At 39.3% G+C, this 16,611-nt stretch overlaps 1 protein-coding gene and 1 long non-coding RNA gene across 45 annotated transcripts in view; one reads left to right on the plus strand and one right to left on the minus strand.

Annotated features, from left to right (window-relative positions):
- Nucleotides 1–16,611, plus strand: part of LOC310880987 (uncharacterized protein) — a 111,982-nt gene that overhangs the window by 52,932 nt on the left and 42,439 nt on the right. For 7 of the 44 annotated variants that reach the window (XM_083797603.1, XM_083797604.1, XM_083797584.1 and 4 more), the window contains one exon: nucleotides 3,457–3,547. The exons of 30 other annotated variants lie outside the window; for them this stretch is intronic. Coding sequence is in view for 5 of the 14 variants with exons in the window: in XM_083797599.1 (XP_083653725.1) it covers nucleotides 3,457–3,470 (14 nt within the window). In the remaining 9 variants the exon portion in view is untranslated. 7 more of the 44 variants (XM_083797605.1, XM_083797606.1, XM_083797570.1 and 4 more) reach the window with 2 other exon arrangements.
- The window catches only part of LOC310880988, a 56,983-nt gene continuing 42,491 nt past the window's right edge, over nucleotides 2,120–16,611 (minus strand). The window contains exons 9-12 of the long non-coding RNA XR_014572033.1: nucleotides 13,151–14,194; nucleotides 12,472–12,670; nucleotides 9,376–9,503; nucleotides 2,120–2,234 (exon numbers count right to left, since the gene is read on the minus strand). This is a non-coding gene — a long non-coding RNA (uncharacterized lncRNA). The remainder of the gene's footprint in view (nucleotides 2,235–9,375; nucleotides 9,504–12,471; nucleotides 12,671–13,150; nucleotides 14,195–16,611) is intronic.

Genomic DNA, 16,611 nt, shown 5'->3' on the forward strand with positions numbered 1-16,611 from the left:
TCAGAAAGATCCATTAACCTGCTAAAAGAAAGTCATTTCATAAAATAAATCAATTTGTACCACCAAAGGAACTATTAAAATTTGACAGGCAATGTCACAGTTTTGGATGGGAAAAAAAAAAAAGACCTGAAGAGGTCTGATGCTAAATGGCAATGATTTCATTCAGTACCAGTAAGCAATTGCTATCTCTTGTTTGCAGTTTAGGAATCTCTTTGGTTCCTGAGAATACAAAACAAGCCAAACAGGCTAGCAATGTACCTTTACTATGCTTTACGTATATGTAAATAGTTTGGACTGAATAGGGTCCTGTCTAACTTTATATAATGACAGATAAGAGTAGAAAATAGCTGTGTTCCTAATTAATGAATTTTCACTACAATAAATTTCTTCTTGTGAAGTCTGTATGACAGATGAAGATCCAATTACAGGTACACATAACCACCTGAGAAGCAAATAGTGCCATTAAAATATTTTGCCAGTGTTCGTAAACCAGTGCTTCCCAGAACTCCATCCCTGTCAAGTAAATAACTTTTTGTTTCCTATTAAATGCAGGGAGTACAGGTTACTATGGTGATCAACAGAGCACAGAATAAACTCTGATTCATCATAATTGCCACATGCTAGAGGAAAAAAAATACCTGAACATCATCTTCCAATTTCAGGCTGTATCTCTGAAAAATATTTTGAGACTGTAAAATGATTTGATGATGTCCAAATAACACTGGGTGGTGTATCACAAATATGAAAGTGCTGCAGTAGTTTGCGTCTTCAAACAAAAGTGTTACGGGTCTCAAACATTTTAAAACTCATGATCACAAGCCTTAGATTTTTTGTCCTTTTATTCTATACAGTGAAACATGGAACTTTGATACTTGCAAAGACCTGCAGAGAAATGCACATTTTCACACACACGCGTCTTTTTTTGGTCAGGGACTCCTCACCTTTGTCTGCTGTGCACTGTCAGTGCCTGGTTGTTTTCAATCCCGGTTACTCTGTATTTTGTGTTCAAGGGGCCAAATTGTTGTCATTGGGTAGCCACTGAGCAGGGACTGCTTTGATGTCAGATTTGGCAGCTTCTCTGTTTTGATAAGGACACCAATGCTTTTACTTTCGCTTATTTGCACTCATTGTTGAATTTGCATTACCAAGGCTTAAGAAAATACTGATTAATAGTAACATCTTCTTTTTCAGTAATCTACACTTTAATATGTGTAACCAACGCACTCGTTTTTCAAATGCATACAATGAATTTCACACAAAATTAAACACAATGTTATAGTTATTTCTAGTCATTCCCAGGGTTACTTTCCAGTAATGAAAAACACCTCTGATTACTGTAGAGTTCTGTGACAGTACGTCAGAACTTCTCGATGGGCTTCGCAGCATTGTTGAAAATCCTTTAGAAACAAGGAGGGCAGTGCTAGGGCTTAAAAAAAAATGGGCATACCTGGGGAAAAGCCAATTGTAATTGCATGAATGTAAATTCTATACCATTTTAGAATATTTCAGTTAATTTTAGCCTCAGTATTTCATCAGATCTACTAACTGTTCAAATGAATTAAAACAGAAAGACCATCTAACAGTGTGCATACTGACATTCAGAACCCAGAAGTCACCAAAATTTCTACCCACTTTCCATCAAGACCTGAAGAGCAACTTTGGTTTTCCCTACTGTATCCATCCAGTCTAATAAGTAATAGTTTCTCCTCTTGCTACCTCTGATGGGTTTTTGAGGGGGATAATAATGTATTTTTTAATTGTAAGGCTGCACGGGGGACTGAGTGAAAGTGATTGAAATAATTTATGATCCAATGTAAGATACCAACTACTGCCCACTGTGGAGTCTTGGAGCTCTACACAGTTATCTCTAGCAGGTCTCTTTCTATCAGTTTTATCTCTGGTCCCAGGCTTGCTCTTCCCACAAGCATTCATAGTGAATTTAAGTTACACAAAGTGCAGCACAAAATTCTTTTACACTCTTAACAGTTCATAAGGACGTGCCAGTGGGCTCAAAAATATGTGAAGCTTTTTCTTCAAAAGGTTGAAAAACAAGAGATTAAAAGGCTAGTAAAATCCAGAGCCCATAGCTTTTATCACTTGATGGTGTTACAGAGGATGTTTCCTTCCCAGCTGAGTCTTGCTTACCTCTAGTACACCAATTCTCAGCTGGAGCAGCTCCTCTTTGCTACCAGGGAAAGAACTGCAGACTCTCTTCAATGCAGTCTTCTGTATCTCTAAAGCAAGAGAGACAGAGAGACAAAGGGAAAGAGCATGTCTTTCATATTTCATATTATTGGCAGCCTTTCCTGAATTTCTTAAGGATTTCGAGATGATGTAAAAATAAAGTTGGGATTTTTTTTTTCTTAAAAGACATGCTGCGATTCAAACAAAAGTCCTCTGATTTATGCCTTGGATCAGGCTATAATCTAACTGTATAATCAATTAGCCCAGTTATTCAAAAGGTAACAAGTGACCCTGTTATTGTACATGTCCATTACAAGGTTGCTCTTATTTCATAAGCTAATTGGTGTCATTCTGGTGTCATTCTCTTAAGCCATCACTTCTCCCTAACATGGGTGTCTTTTGTCTTTAAAATGCCATTTTAAATACTGTCAACACTTGCAGTCTTCTGGACAGTACATTTAAAATTGAAATAGATGTGTCAAATATATCTAGACACTAAAATGGAACTAATTCAATGGAAATCCATGCGGATAAACAATACAGTACCAGCCCTTCTCTGACCAGAATGTCATTCTTCGTTACAGCCTGGTTGACATGACTGCACCACAACTGAGACATACCCTCCAAAAGCACCAGCCGTTTTGATTGCCCCTTCATAAGAGGAAAAAAAAAAAGACAATGAACTCCCCAAACTTAGCTGCCTGCAATTTTAATAAAGGGCTCCGTCATTTATGACTAATATCTGTGTATGAGTAATGTCTTCTGTGGCAACAGTATAAACAGTCCTTTTAACCATGTTTTTTTTTTAAATTGAAGAAACACATGGATAATGGGTACCTGAAGAGCTGCTGAGGCTAGATCTCCTGCAGCTCACAAGCTTCAGCCTTTTATGAGATGAATATGACCGCCACTCCCCAACTGGTATATATAGAAATGCCAGTGTAATCCTCTGTCTGTGTCTCTCTAAGCTCTGTTCCCTATAAATATTCATCTCTTCCTGTTTTTACCTGGCACCATCATGGAAAGCAAATGTAGTAAGAATATGGGCATGCCAGCAAACAAAGCAGTCTTCATCTCAGAAAACAATCTAGTCATTTTTCCACATTACTCCAACATTAGTGAAGGCTCAGGCAATCAAAGTTGTCAGTTATGCCAAACTGTAGACAGAATACATACTTAAAATCCTGGATTAAACTTTAAATCCAGTTCGTAGTTTTGCTACTAAGTTTCTTCCTCTGTGGATTTGCCCATGAGATTTTTTTTTTCTTCCAGTTTTGCTTCTCTAAACAAATACAAGATTTTCCAGCCATGCCTACAGCACAGGCTGCACACAGAAATGACTGGAAGGCAGTCAGACACAATGGTAAGTCAGACGCAAGGGCCATTAACAAAAAGCTGGATCAGTTTGACCACAGTGTGTTCAGGGGCTGCTGTTATTAATTTTTGTTCAGTATTATATTCTCCGGTATAAATTATAGGGGAAGAAAATCATAAAGAACACTCATAAAGAATATTTGATGAGGGAAGTCGGTGCCTTAGTGGGAGATTTCAATGAGTTATTTCTTACCAGGGATCAGCTTCAAAGCAAGGGCTGTGCACAATGTTTCAAAATCTACCAGCTGCTGAGACTTACGCTCAAGGTGGGGTTGCTGTGAGTGGAGATAAAGGTAGACAGACCAATAGCTTTAAGCTAAACCTCTGTATCTTCCATGTCAAAGCAGGCAGCAACACAGGTCCGGGATAAAAATGTTTTAACAATGACTTCCCATGCAGGAACTTCAGCTTAAAAGTGCCATGAACAGCCAAGTAACTGTGAGGATAAAACACGGATGCTGATGCACCAGATCCTGGGGTTTAGCTGTCCTACCCAGAGCACTTGGTATGTTCAGCCTTGCTCTTTCCATGGGGAGAATAAGCAGCACCTGCCTCTTGCAGCCCTCTGGCTCCGCAGGACTTTGGGCAAGAGCAATGCAGACTGAGAGAGTGTTTGCTTCTGCCACACCGTCAGCCTTCCTGTCCAGCCTCCTCCCTTTTTCTAGCTCTAGGATCCCAGGCCGCATTTCTGTCAGTACCTGACTGGCTCAGGAAAGCCTGCAACACCAGGACAAAAGGAACAGATTTTTGTTTTCCTGGTTGTTCAGTGATACTTCTTGGATGTGCTTGCAAATGGCCTTATTTTAAAAGACAACTTTGCTACTTGGCTCTGTGCTGGAGGGACTTCAGGAATCAGTGTCATCTGTTTCACTAGCGTCAGTCTGTTGAGATGAGAAGACACATTTTTAATTTGAGTGTTAGGAATGAGGAATTTTTGCTTGTTTGTTTTCTTTCGTTGTTTTTCATCTCCACCTTGTTAGTAAGACCCTGGAAATTTTCTTACACAGATGTTTTATTCCATATTCCAAGCAATGTCTATTTCAATGAATGCTTGATATTGCCTTGCAAATCCAAAATCATGCCCCAAGTTATTGTAAAGGCTTAGCATGGCCTGCAGCAGGGTTGTTGTGCCAATCAGCATTTCCAGTATCCTCAGTCTTGTAGCTCAGGTATAAAACACCATACACATCTACATCTATCCTTCTGTTTGTCTTTGATTGTTCTTTATGAAACGTTTTTAGGTAGCAAAGGAAAAATTTTCCTTTCTTTTCACCATTCCTAAGGGCTTTTTCTTCGCTTGAGCAAAATGATGAGACTCCTGATGAGTTCCACTCATCAGGAACTCAGTAGATGTCTTCAAGATTTTGCGGCTGCATGTAGGTATACAAGCCAGCAGAGCTTCCTGGAAAACAAGAGACCCGAAGCACAGATAATTCAAGAATGTCTGCCCTGGGCCTCTCTTTGCACCTATGAGCACCCCCACACAAGTGTCACAATAAGTTGCCTTATCTAGCACATGGGGCAGCTGAGATATTAACACACAGTACACTTGCTACCCGGCAGTGGATGTCCCAGAGCAAGACCAAACAGGTCGCTCCCCTTTCATGCACTCCCCACGGCGTACTTAACACGGAGCACCCCAAAGGGATATCTTCATAGCATAGTTGATATATTTTACCCTTATCCCTTAGTATCTTCTTAGTACTGTCACTGAATGAATAAGGCCAGTTTTCTTTAGACTGTGCAGCAGCCTATTTTTTTTGCCTTGCAACTGCACGGAGTATTTAGCTGAGTAAAGCAGAAAAGTGTCCACATGGATTTCTTTCAGAGCACAGCTTCCAATTCCAAAACACCTGTAGTAAACTGGCTTCAAACACGTAGATGGTTTGAAACTGGCCCCTTTATCCTACTACTAACATCTGCAAAAAACAATCACTCTCTTTTCCCTCCTGACACACAAAAAGATGCTGTTGTATTTCAGATTGTCTTGATGAAGAATGAATGTTAATGCTCTAAAATGTAATTTAAATGCAATTAGGGAGAGATGTTATTAAAAATCCTATTAAAAATGACGGAAGTTCCAATTTAATGTTACCCATTTTTAGAATGCCTAAATAATAAAAAAAAATGCAAGTGCAAGAACTGTACCCAAATAAATTACATTTTAACGGTGGAACTAATCATATTTCTACTTAGTTTTTAACATTAATTTACTAAGGATGAATTTCACCCTGAGTGAAATATTTTGCAATCATAATGTTTTGAATTAAACTCCAGTGAATACCTTCTTCCTGATTTGTAACAACTGATTTGATGCAGGAGGAGGAAAAAAAAAACAACAATTTCTGGAGTGGCCTGTCTATATGGCACTTAATTAATTGGCAGTTCATTTGTTACTGAGTTCCTATAACACTTCTGATAGGATTATAGGGAACATTCCAATAAACTCTCTATTGTGCTTGAAGCAGGAAATAATTAGCTTTCAGTTTTCTTCAGCTTTAACCAAAATCAAGCAGTCCTGGCAGAAGGAGAATCTGAATTTCTATTTCAAAACACCATTTTATGCTTAGCAAAAACAGAACAAAAGAGATGTGGGTGGTTTCAGAACCTGAGACCTCTTCAAACTGTTAACAAACAGATTTCTGTGGTTGATTCCTTGTAACTTCTTAACCGGAAGGTCTAAACAGGATGTCTGGAGCTCAGCTGTGTGTGCTTACAAGATGCTAAGCAGCTCCCAAATGGTCCTGAAGAGGTCATCCTCATCGCTGGAGCCTCTGGGTGCAGCGATGTAGCCATTCAACGTGCTGTCTGGTCCATCTGGCATGGATTGAGTGAAGTCATCACTGAGCAGGGAAGTACCCACAAAATTGCTGCTTCAGTTGCCTCCTGCCTGCTACCATAGGCAAGTCGCAAAGTGTGAGTCTCAGACTAGTTCCAGCCTTGCTCTGCCTCTCTTTTAGACAAGACAGTAGAGTAATATCCAGAATTATTTTTACTGAAGACTATGCAGGAGACGACTTATCTACCATAAAACCTCTGGTTTATGTGATACCAAGGAAGGGGATCTATATGATGTCAATTCTATATTCCATTCTCACATTGCTGTTGTTTACTTACCCAGGTCCTTTAAGACAGACAAAAGCCTACATAAAAGTGTAGATCCATACAAATGTATAGATTGTCACTAACTGTCTTTAAGCAGAAAAATGGTGATTTTGGAAACTGCTACTTATTTCTCTTCTAGCTTGAACATGTTTTCTGTTTGGTGAGGAATTAAAGAAGGCTATGGTTCTGTTTCAAAAAATAGTCCCATACATATTTCCTAAGGGTAACTTTTCTTCAGTACCAGTCTTAGTTTTATTATCTGTTATATCATTTCAGGACAGCTGGGTTGTGGCAGAGCAATTCCACAGCTCCTCACGGGATCAGCCCAGTGTAAGTCACGCACTTGGCTATAGCTCATCGCAGTGACATACTGATACTGCCCTGCAGGATTTAGTGCCTGGAGAAGGGATATTTATACCCAGAGGAGAGGGAAGGTTGTAGATGAGAAGATTTCTAATGAGTGGCTTTCACTCATAATCCCAATCTGCTTGTATTTTATTTCCCTGGGGAGAAACATTCCAGTTAAAGCACCTTAGGCTGCCCAAGGGTAGATGAACGTGTTGCAACGATGATGGAATTACTCTGGGCAATCAGGAGGTCAGGACAGATGTCTCCATTTCAGAAAAGGAAATATAATTACACTCCTCATTGGACTACTTTTATTTCTTCAAACGGCCTGTGGGTGGTCCCCCACTGCCAGGATCCTTCAGAGGTCTTTGTCTTAGTAGTGGCACTTAGATGACAAGAGCTTGGAAGCAACAATTGCTCCTTTGACCTGAGCATTCAGCGACACATTCAGGATTCTCCAGGCTGTTCTGCTTAGGAGAAGAAACGTGTGCTGAAGGCTGGTGGCTCTTTGAAGCAGACCTGTGATTTTTTTAAGAAAACAGACATGTTTCCCTGAATGCTGGAGGAATCAAACAAGCAGCAGCAGCATCTCTGCTCACAGTGCTCACAGCTTCTTTATGTTGGTCTGCCAGGGTGAAATGTCCTCTCGTGTTTGTTTTTTCCCCTCTCTGTTTTTTCCTCAAGTCTGCACTTCAGAAAAGTAGAGGTGTGGTCTCCCTCTGTCTCACACACACTTAGGTACACACACACACATTGCTCCTACAACAGCAATATCCTCTGTCCCCACAATTAGTGGTCTAGAGTCACTCTTCATACAGATTTTCTTGGGGCAGGATAGGTGCAGGTAGGTTGCTTTAGCACCTTTTTAATGTAAACATTTAGCAGCATTTCAATATTGAGGAAAAAAAAAAAGCCAGCTGGGTCACATCCTATACATTGAACTCTGTCATCTCTTTTGATTAGCAAAGTGTGAGACAAAATATTCTTTGCTTTGTTTTTAATGAAAAAGTAATAAAGATCTGACCTAAAAGTAATAAACATTCTGACCTGACTTCGGTGCAGTAATGAAGGTACATTGCTAATTCAGGCTTCATTGGATCACCAAAATAATTTGGAAGGCAAATATACTTTTATTAATATAGTGGTTTTGTTTTATACTATTTCTTTACTATACAACGTTAATACAGTGTGCCTGGCTTCACAGGTTAAGCAGCATATTTTCCATAATTTTATCTGGTAGTGTAATGTATTTTTTGTTTCTAAATCTGTGTTTGCAGGAAACACTAGAAAGGTGTTTCTTTTCATGGCAGGGCATGTGCAGTTTTATTAGAAAAAAAAAAAAAGACTATACACAGTTGCAGTTTCTGAGCTGTTCTGCAGAAGTCTGAATCTGTTGTGCAAAAAAAGTCTCAATCCTACCTTCGAACTTACCTAAATTTTGTATGCAGCTGTGGTAGAAATGGGTTATTTTTGGTGAGAGAGAAACAGGAGGAACATATTTATATAACTGCTGCCCCCCTGACAGATTGTACCAGTCCATGAGTGAGTTATTTATACATTCTCCTCTGAGGAAAACACTAATAGAAACCATATCCTCTAGCAGCAATCTCAACTCATCTGCTTTCCTGGCTTTCTCTAAGGTGATGGAGGAGTTCTGGTGGGATCACACTTCCTGTGTAAATGGGATTTCAAAAGACACCATTTGTTGAAGTATAACTCAACACTCTTGGGCACATTTTTCATCTGACGTTGACTGGACAAGACAGAATCCCTATTGGAAAGAGGAAATGTTGACTTTTTGTTCTAGTGTTTAATCAAGAAGTATCTGATTTGGCAACAAATCTGCTAACTAGTCTCTTTGCTCCACAAGCATTTCAACTACATTTAATCACTCTGACTATCTTGAGAGCTCTTTGCATGATTGGTAGCAGAAGAGGAATTATTTGCCATAGGTTGGTAGTTAAGATTTCATTTTTCATCAGAAAAATTCAATTTTTATGCAGAGGCATGCCTCTCCCTGGACTGAATGAGTGCTGTGTGCACTCCAAAGCAGCCTGGCTTTAGTTTGTCCTAAGAGCTCTACCAGAGCCCCATCTGAATTGAAGAACAGAAGCTGAACATCAGCACCGAGGATTGGCTGTAAAAAGGTGCGGAAAGTCTTAAACCTTGCAGAGGCACATGGCTGGAATTGCCACCTTCCAAATTTTTTTGGCTTTCACATTTTCCCCCAGGATTCAGTGCAGATGTACTCGTCCCAAATTATAGCGCTGATTTTGAGGAGTCCATCAGAATTCACATGTTCTGTGCATAAAACCCCCTCACATCAGCCATACTTTAAGCCAGAGAGTATCCCAGGCATCCTACCATGGCTGCAGGCCTGCAGTTCCTCTTCCAGGGGCTGGCGGCAGTTGACAAGGCTTGGACACACCTAATGCTCATCCAAGGAAGGGGTTACAGTGGTGACAGCCAGTTCTTCCATAGCTCATCCATGCCTGGGAGAAGCAGAGAGCCAGGTGCCAGAGTTTATTTGTGATTTAGCATATACGTGGAAGGAAGTTTTTCTGTTTAGCATTACAAGTGACAGAGTGGAAGGGTGAAGTAGGATTAGTATTCTTGGTCTGCATTTGAGTAGATCTGGAATAATTCTTCATAAAATATAATGGATATTTAGTAGACGGTTGAGGGTATATCTTAATTAATCTCTCTGCCAATTAAAAGATGGAAGTTCTAATTAAGATGACCCCAAAGCAATTATTTAGATGCGGGTATTTACATTAATTAGACTACCAAAGCATTAAGAGTAAGATTATGACTTTGCAGAAGTCACAAAGTCCATTTTCCATGTTGAAGTACTTCACTACATACTACATTTTCTCATGGGGGAAGACCTCACAATACTTGCATTGTCTCCAGCAGACTATTAATTTTGTCCCTCGGGACTTCAACTCTAAAATCAAATTAAGAGAGACTAGTGATTGTGTTGAAGTGATGGGTCACAGGCTTTGCTATGATGATGATGAGGATTGAAGTAGAAATATTTGTCATACACAAAGTGGAAGTCCCCTTCGAGGTGACAACAACTTTTCACTCCCACTATAGTATTCACTGAACTAACAATGAATCAAGTGTGATTCATTGTTAGTTCACTGAACTACCACTATTAGTGAACTACCACTATTAGTGAACTACCGCTATTAGTGAACTACCACTATTTAGCATATGAATTTATTTGTGCTTTATTCTTTTCTAGAGCAAATCTAATCTATTCATAAAATGCTTAAATACCTTGCTGATTAATCAGTGTAAGTTAACACCATAAATACTGTTAGAAAAACGTACGGTTCATGACTCAGCAAAATATTTAAGCACACGCTCTCAGCAGAACAATTTGAGTGATTCAAGAAACTCAACTGGTGCAGGAGATGGGCTTCCCACAGCTGGTAGCTTGTTGAACTGAGATCTCAATAGGTCTAATTTGATGAAATAAGTTTCCAGTGGTCCCAAAAGTCATTGTCTGAATTAGTCAATTCATAAAATTACGCCGCTTTTATATAGATGAACATTGTAAATTGTCAAATTCCTTGAAAACCTTTCAGAGTATGTTTGGAATTGGTGTTTATAATTGTTAACAGCATTGTGTAATGCAACAGAGAACTATATTCTTTTAAAATGTTCTTGCCTGTCAAATTTATATTTTACCTGTTCTAATGCTCTCAGTATTTTAGCAGAAAGACAGTAAAAACAAGCTGTTTTTTAAATTATTGAAGGAATGAAAAATATTGTATATAGTAAGATGATTTTCTACAGAACCAATTGAAACAACAACATCTAGCATTTAAACTATTTTAGAGAATATGTTATCACTCTTGAAAAAGAACAGGATGGAAATCAGAAAGCTCTTGGAGATGGGTATGTCCACCGGCATTTCTGTGCTCGGGAATGCCCAGCTGACATCATGGGGGAGGAATCAGAGACACGTTCTCCTCAAAAAACTGTAATCTGACTTAGCTGCAGGCTCCATACAAATACCAGTATGCATTCATTTAACACAGCTCTTATAGTTGCTGCTATTTAACTATCCATCTGCAAAATTTCATCAACTTTATACAAAGCCATGCCCACTTCTCAGCTTCCAGCCACTCCAAGTACTAACATACATTCTCCTTCTTGTATACTATGTATTCATATACTGGTATTCATAGTAAACTGTGTCCTGGTCTAAAACATTGGTTTGAAACAAGGTGAAAAATCTAGCTGGAGATTGGGGCAGGGTTACTGATTAATCTTTGTGTGTAAAGTATTCTGAAAAACAGACTAAATCTGCTCACATTTGAAATGTCAGAATTGGACTATGTTCAAGATATTGTTAGACTCTGCGTATGATATCAACAGGAAAGCAGAAGGATAAAATGCTATTTTAGGATGATAGGATGAGAATGCCTGGAAGGATATGGGCTGTAGTATCTATTTTGACCCAAGCAGAGGAATGAATATTTAGTGTCGTCAAGTGTGTTCTGGTTAAGAGAAAATGGTGGAACTGTTGCATTTCTGTTTATTGGTAACTGGGTACAAAAGCCTGTTCTGAGCATACAAAGAATCAAGTGAGGCTCTTTTCTTTTTTTTTTTTTTCCCTTTTTTTTCTGTTTATAGCTCCAAACTTCATTCAATTGCCACTTTAACTCAAAAATCTACTTCTTTAATCTGTTGTCAAGGTCAAACCCAGGTGTTGTTCAGGCTTTGCAAAAATCTCTACTGCCTCACTTGTCCATGTGAGTTCCCTGTCATTCACACAGACACATTCACACATGCCTGTACAATACACAGAAGAAACCGTGAAGCACAGAATACTGAAACGTTTGCAATGTCCTACAGTTGCCTTTGGCTATGGAAAGGATCATGTATGTCCTACACATCTTAAATGAAAAATTCAACCCAAACATTTTGAAATGATTAATCCAACCTATAAATACAGAACAAGGAAGAGAAGGCAGAAGAGATTTCCTCTGCAAGCCAGTAAGACATTTAACAAAAACACAGCCAGAATTAAATTTTCTTCTAAAGTGTTAGATTATCAAAGGTAGATACCAAATTCAGTCACTGAAGAAAAGAGATTTTAGTACTGTGTTAACTGTACATTTCAACCTACCATTTTGAATTGTGGCAATACTTCTAACATCTCCATAATGTGTGAGCATGTGTATACGTGTACACAAACTAGATTTCTTACTGAGCCTAGACAGTGGAAAAAATTATCTGCCTGCATGAAACGCTCAGTTGCGTAGTGGAAAATTCCACAGTCAACTGGGATTTGCTCTTCAAAATGTCCCATACTCTCTTCAAAGACACTTTATCAAATTTTAAAGACAATTTTTCTGTGTTCTTATTTTACACCTTCCTAAGAAATATAATTTTTTTTTTTTTTAATTCTTTAAAGTTGTGGTGGTACATTCAACTTATTACCTTCCTTTTTAGATGTGGTGCTCCCACCCTGAGCATCTGTGAGTAATGCCAAACAGAGAATTATCAAGGTTGCATAACATGGGGACAAGTTATTTCACAGTTGGATAGATCTAAGCTCTTCAGGCAAGAAGATAATAGAATCCATGGTGAAAAAGTGACTGTGCTCCTCCTTGGTGTTGGGTGGGAAATCCATCTTTACCTAAAGGTGAAGCAAAATACAGCAGAATACAATTGTACATGTTTTCTCAGGAAACTTTTTTTTTTTTTCCGGGTGATGAAGGAGAGGTATGAGACAGTGACAGAGAGACAGTGTGTGTATATGTTTATAAATATATAGATATATATATTACAGGATTTTATCTTAATTGATCTGCTATGTTGATCTTCCAGGAAATAATAGAAAAATCAGGTTTCAGTAACTCAGAGTAGAAAAAAAAATACTGCCTTTATGCAATAGGCAATTTATTTTCCAAAATTAATGCACCTTCCACTTTCATTGTATAATGTGGAATACCTTAGATCATGAAATCTAGTGAGCTTTACCAGCATTTTTCTTACAACTAAAAAGCACCCACAGTCTGGGTGCACTATCAATGGCCTTATGAAAAAGCACACAGGAACACTACATTCTGTAAAGAAAACCTTGTGGCTATATAGCAAGACTGCAAAATATACTCACCTAGCTTTTCTCCTTCTAGAAAATCAATGTAAGTCTTTGATTTTAATTCAGTAGCATTGTATCAGATGAGTTGTCTAGGTATGGTAAGAGATCTTTGCCTGGCAATTCAGCCTCTGGATGGGCTATTACCCATTTGTCAGCATCTAGAGACAGGAGAATGAAAACAAGTCAAGGGTCAGATCAAAGACGGCACAACAGTCAGATATTTCAGTTTTAGAGAAGCTAGTGAGCCAGTACAAACATTGTCTTGAATGCAGCTGGTAGCCTTAAACAGAATCCATAGTTCTCTGAACAAAAATAAAGCAACCACATCCCTGGCACTGAAGGCCTGCAGGAAGAACTTCACTGGTAGTGGCTGGGGGGGCATGACCCAGACCCAGGAGCCCTGTCATGCTCGTACAAACACACCAGCAATGGGGTCTAACTTAATTTTTTCAGACGGCTTCTCCATTTGTGGTGTCTACAGTTTTAAAGGAAGACACAAGAAAGGAAATATGGGACAATTTCCTGCCCGCCCCCCTCCCCCACCCAACGCCATGAGTACTTTCAACAGGCAAAAAATATCCAAACTGACCAGCGTGTTCCACCCATAGCTAATCATCGTAGCAGGAATTAGTGTCTTTGTCATTTTTCCTGAAGTTTGCAGCACATAAGTATCATTTATATCTATGTTCTTTCTTATAACAGCTTTGAAACAACCACTCACCACTGAGATATTCCATTAGTGTCACGCTGGGAATGGAATATGTTTCTGGGTTTTATAACTTGACTTTGAACCACAGCCTCGTAGCTGGTCTTACTCTCAGGATTACAGCTCATCTCACAGTCAGAAAGGAAGAGTGTCTGTGATGCATTTCAGCATTTCTTCTGCCTCTGCAGCTAAGGTAGCTGCCGGCTGACACCTGGCTGCTTTGATCCTGAGTGCACAGTGAAACAGTCAATGCAGTCAGACGGATGCAAATCATGACTCAGTCCCTGTTTTTTCCGAGGTCCTTGCTTGCATGAGGAGTCAGTAATCTCGCATCTTGTGAAACAGCTTACTCCCTGTCATGGACACAAAGAAGGAATTATTTAACTCTGCTTCTCTGACTTCCCTTCTATCTTAGCCAGTGTATGTCCCAGGGGCTCAGTGAAAGCATGACTGAGCAGCAGCCCAAGGAAATGGGATTTCTCTCTCATAAACACTTCGGTGTTCTGACAAATGAATTATAACACCACAATCAAAAAAAAAAATCAAGTGGTTGTGGTAATTATTATTTGAAGATTTACCTGTTCGTTCTTGGGGTGGGGGTGGGGGCAGGAAGATACTCTTTTCAAGTACTGAATGCACAGATGGAAGGATTGACAGCTATTTCGTCTCTGAAGTGCTCCGCTTCCCTTTCAGAGTTCACCTGGCATCTTCAGAGACTTTAGTGAAGTTTAGAACTACTAAACTCTGATCGAAAGGGCCAGAGTCTACACAAAATCTGGATTTCAGTCTTATTTCTTCACTTTCACATGTGGAGCATGTATTATTTACTGCTCTGTGGTCAATCTTGGAGGACAATGATGACCTCACATCATTTGATTAATGTTCTGACTATTAAATGTTTACAGACCAGCACTTAACTCCATTTCTTCTGACCACTGAGTCATACAGTATATATTTCTTGAACTTTGTACCTTTTTCATTTGTAGTAGAATCTTCTTTCAGGAGTGGGATAAACAACTTGAAAGGAACTGACTGCGGAGAGAGGTGATTAACTGTCTGGGGAGGGATGTAGTTGTGATGGAGACAGAGAGAGTGGCAGGGCTGTGGTGGTGTGGGCAGGAAAGCTGAACTGACCACGGATAATGGGAAGGCAGAGGAAGGAAGGAGGCACTAATGCTCAGTAAACCACTTTGTAAATCTGTGCTGATGACCTGAGTGAGATGAGGAAAGGGCCATGCCTTTATCAACACCTTGCTTTTTTTTAACATGCACCAATTTACTGTCATTCACACAGTGACATAATGGGGTCACAGTACCAGGACTGAAAGGAGCATCAGTAGCACTAGAGGCCCTCATTAGCTGTCATTGTTTCCAAGGACTTTGTAGGAGAATACCATGGAATACATACTGTAGTAAGCAGGAGCCAGTGCTTTCTGCCCTCAGAGACGGCTTTCTGAAAAGGAGACTATTCAGAAATGCTTGGTCATATCACATAACATTCTGCAATGAGCTTCACTGACTTTGTGAGAGACCAAGGTATTATTCAATGGATATTGAAAGGCAGTTAAATGACAAAGCAATTATCAGACATAGTCAACATGGGTTCATAAAGGGAAAGTCCTGCCCTAGTAATTTGATCTCCTTCTGTGATAAAGTCACCCACTTGGTGGATGAAAGGATGGCAGTGGATGTAATCTTTCTCCATTTTAGTAAGGCCTTCGGTACTGCCCCTCACAGCATCCTTCTGGACAAATTGTCCAACTGTGAAATAAGCAGGTTCATGCTATTCTGGGTGATGAACTGGCTTGATGGCAGAGCTCAAAGGATTGTAGTGAATAGGGCCACATCTGACTGGTAGCCGGTCACCAGCAGTGTTCTCCTGGGCTCAGTTCTAGGGACAGTTCTGATCAACATGTTTATCAATTATCTGTATGCAGAAGTTTAATGTATCCTTAACAAGTTTGCTGTTGATGCTGAACTGAGAGATGCTATTGACTCCTGGAGGGATGGGAGGCCTTGCAGAGGGGTCTAGATGCCCTTAATAATATGTTTTAATTTTGGTTAGCCCTGAAGTGATCAGGCAGTTGGACTCGATGATCTTTATAGGTCCCTTCCAACTGAGCTATTCTATTCTGTTAACATTAGCAGGATGTTGCCCATAACAAATCAGGAGGCAGTTTACTCTTTTTAATAACGAGAAGGTAAGACATGTCTAGAGTTCGTGTCAAGCTTTCTGGTCCATCAATGACAGATCCAGCAGTGAGGACCAGACATTTCTTAAGTGTTACTGCAGAAGAGCTTCTCTTGGTCACTCCTTCAGTTGTCTTGTACATGACTACCAAAGCAGAAGTAAGAAGCTATGAAATCTAAAATACAACAGCATATATCTTCTTTTTATCATTGTAAATCATTATACAGAATAAAAACAAGGTTGAGTTGGGTCCAAATTCACTCAGAAAACTTTGTCAAAACATATTATGCAGTAATACAGACAGAAAAAACAAAAACAAAAAACAAAAACATCTTCTTGTTAGTTCCTATTTATTTAATGACAATATAAAATCTGAGCTGTGTGTTTTGTGCATCAGAAAGTAATTGTGTGTGACCAATTTTTGCTCTTGGAAGAATTTTACCTTGTGGCTACATTCTATTTGAGATGATTTCAAGGGATACTTTTATCACCTACAGGCTTTTCAGTGGTTTGTACACTTACTGAACAAGTAGGGGAAAAGAGAAAAGAGACTTTGTTAATACATAAATTAACTTTCCA

Source organism: Anser anser (genome assembly GCF_964211835.1).
Source record: "Anser anser genome assembly, chromosome: 13".
NCBI classification, from domain to species: domain Eukaryota; kingdom Metazoa; phylum Chordata; class Aves; order Anseriformes; family Anatidae; genus Anser; species Anser anser.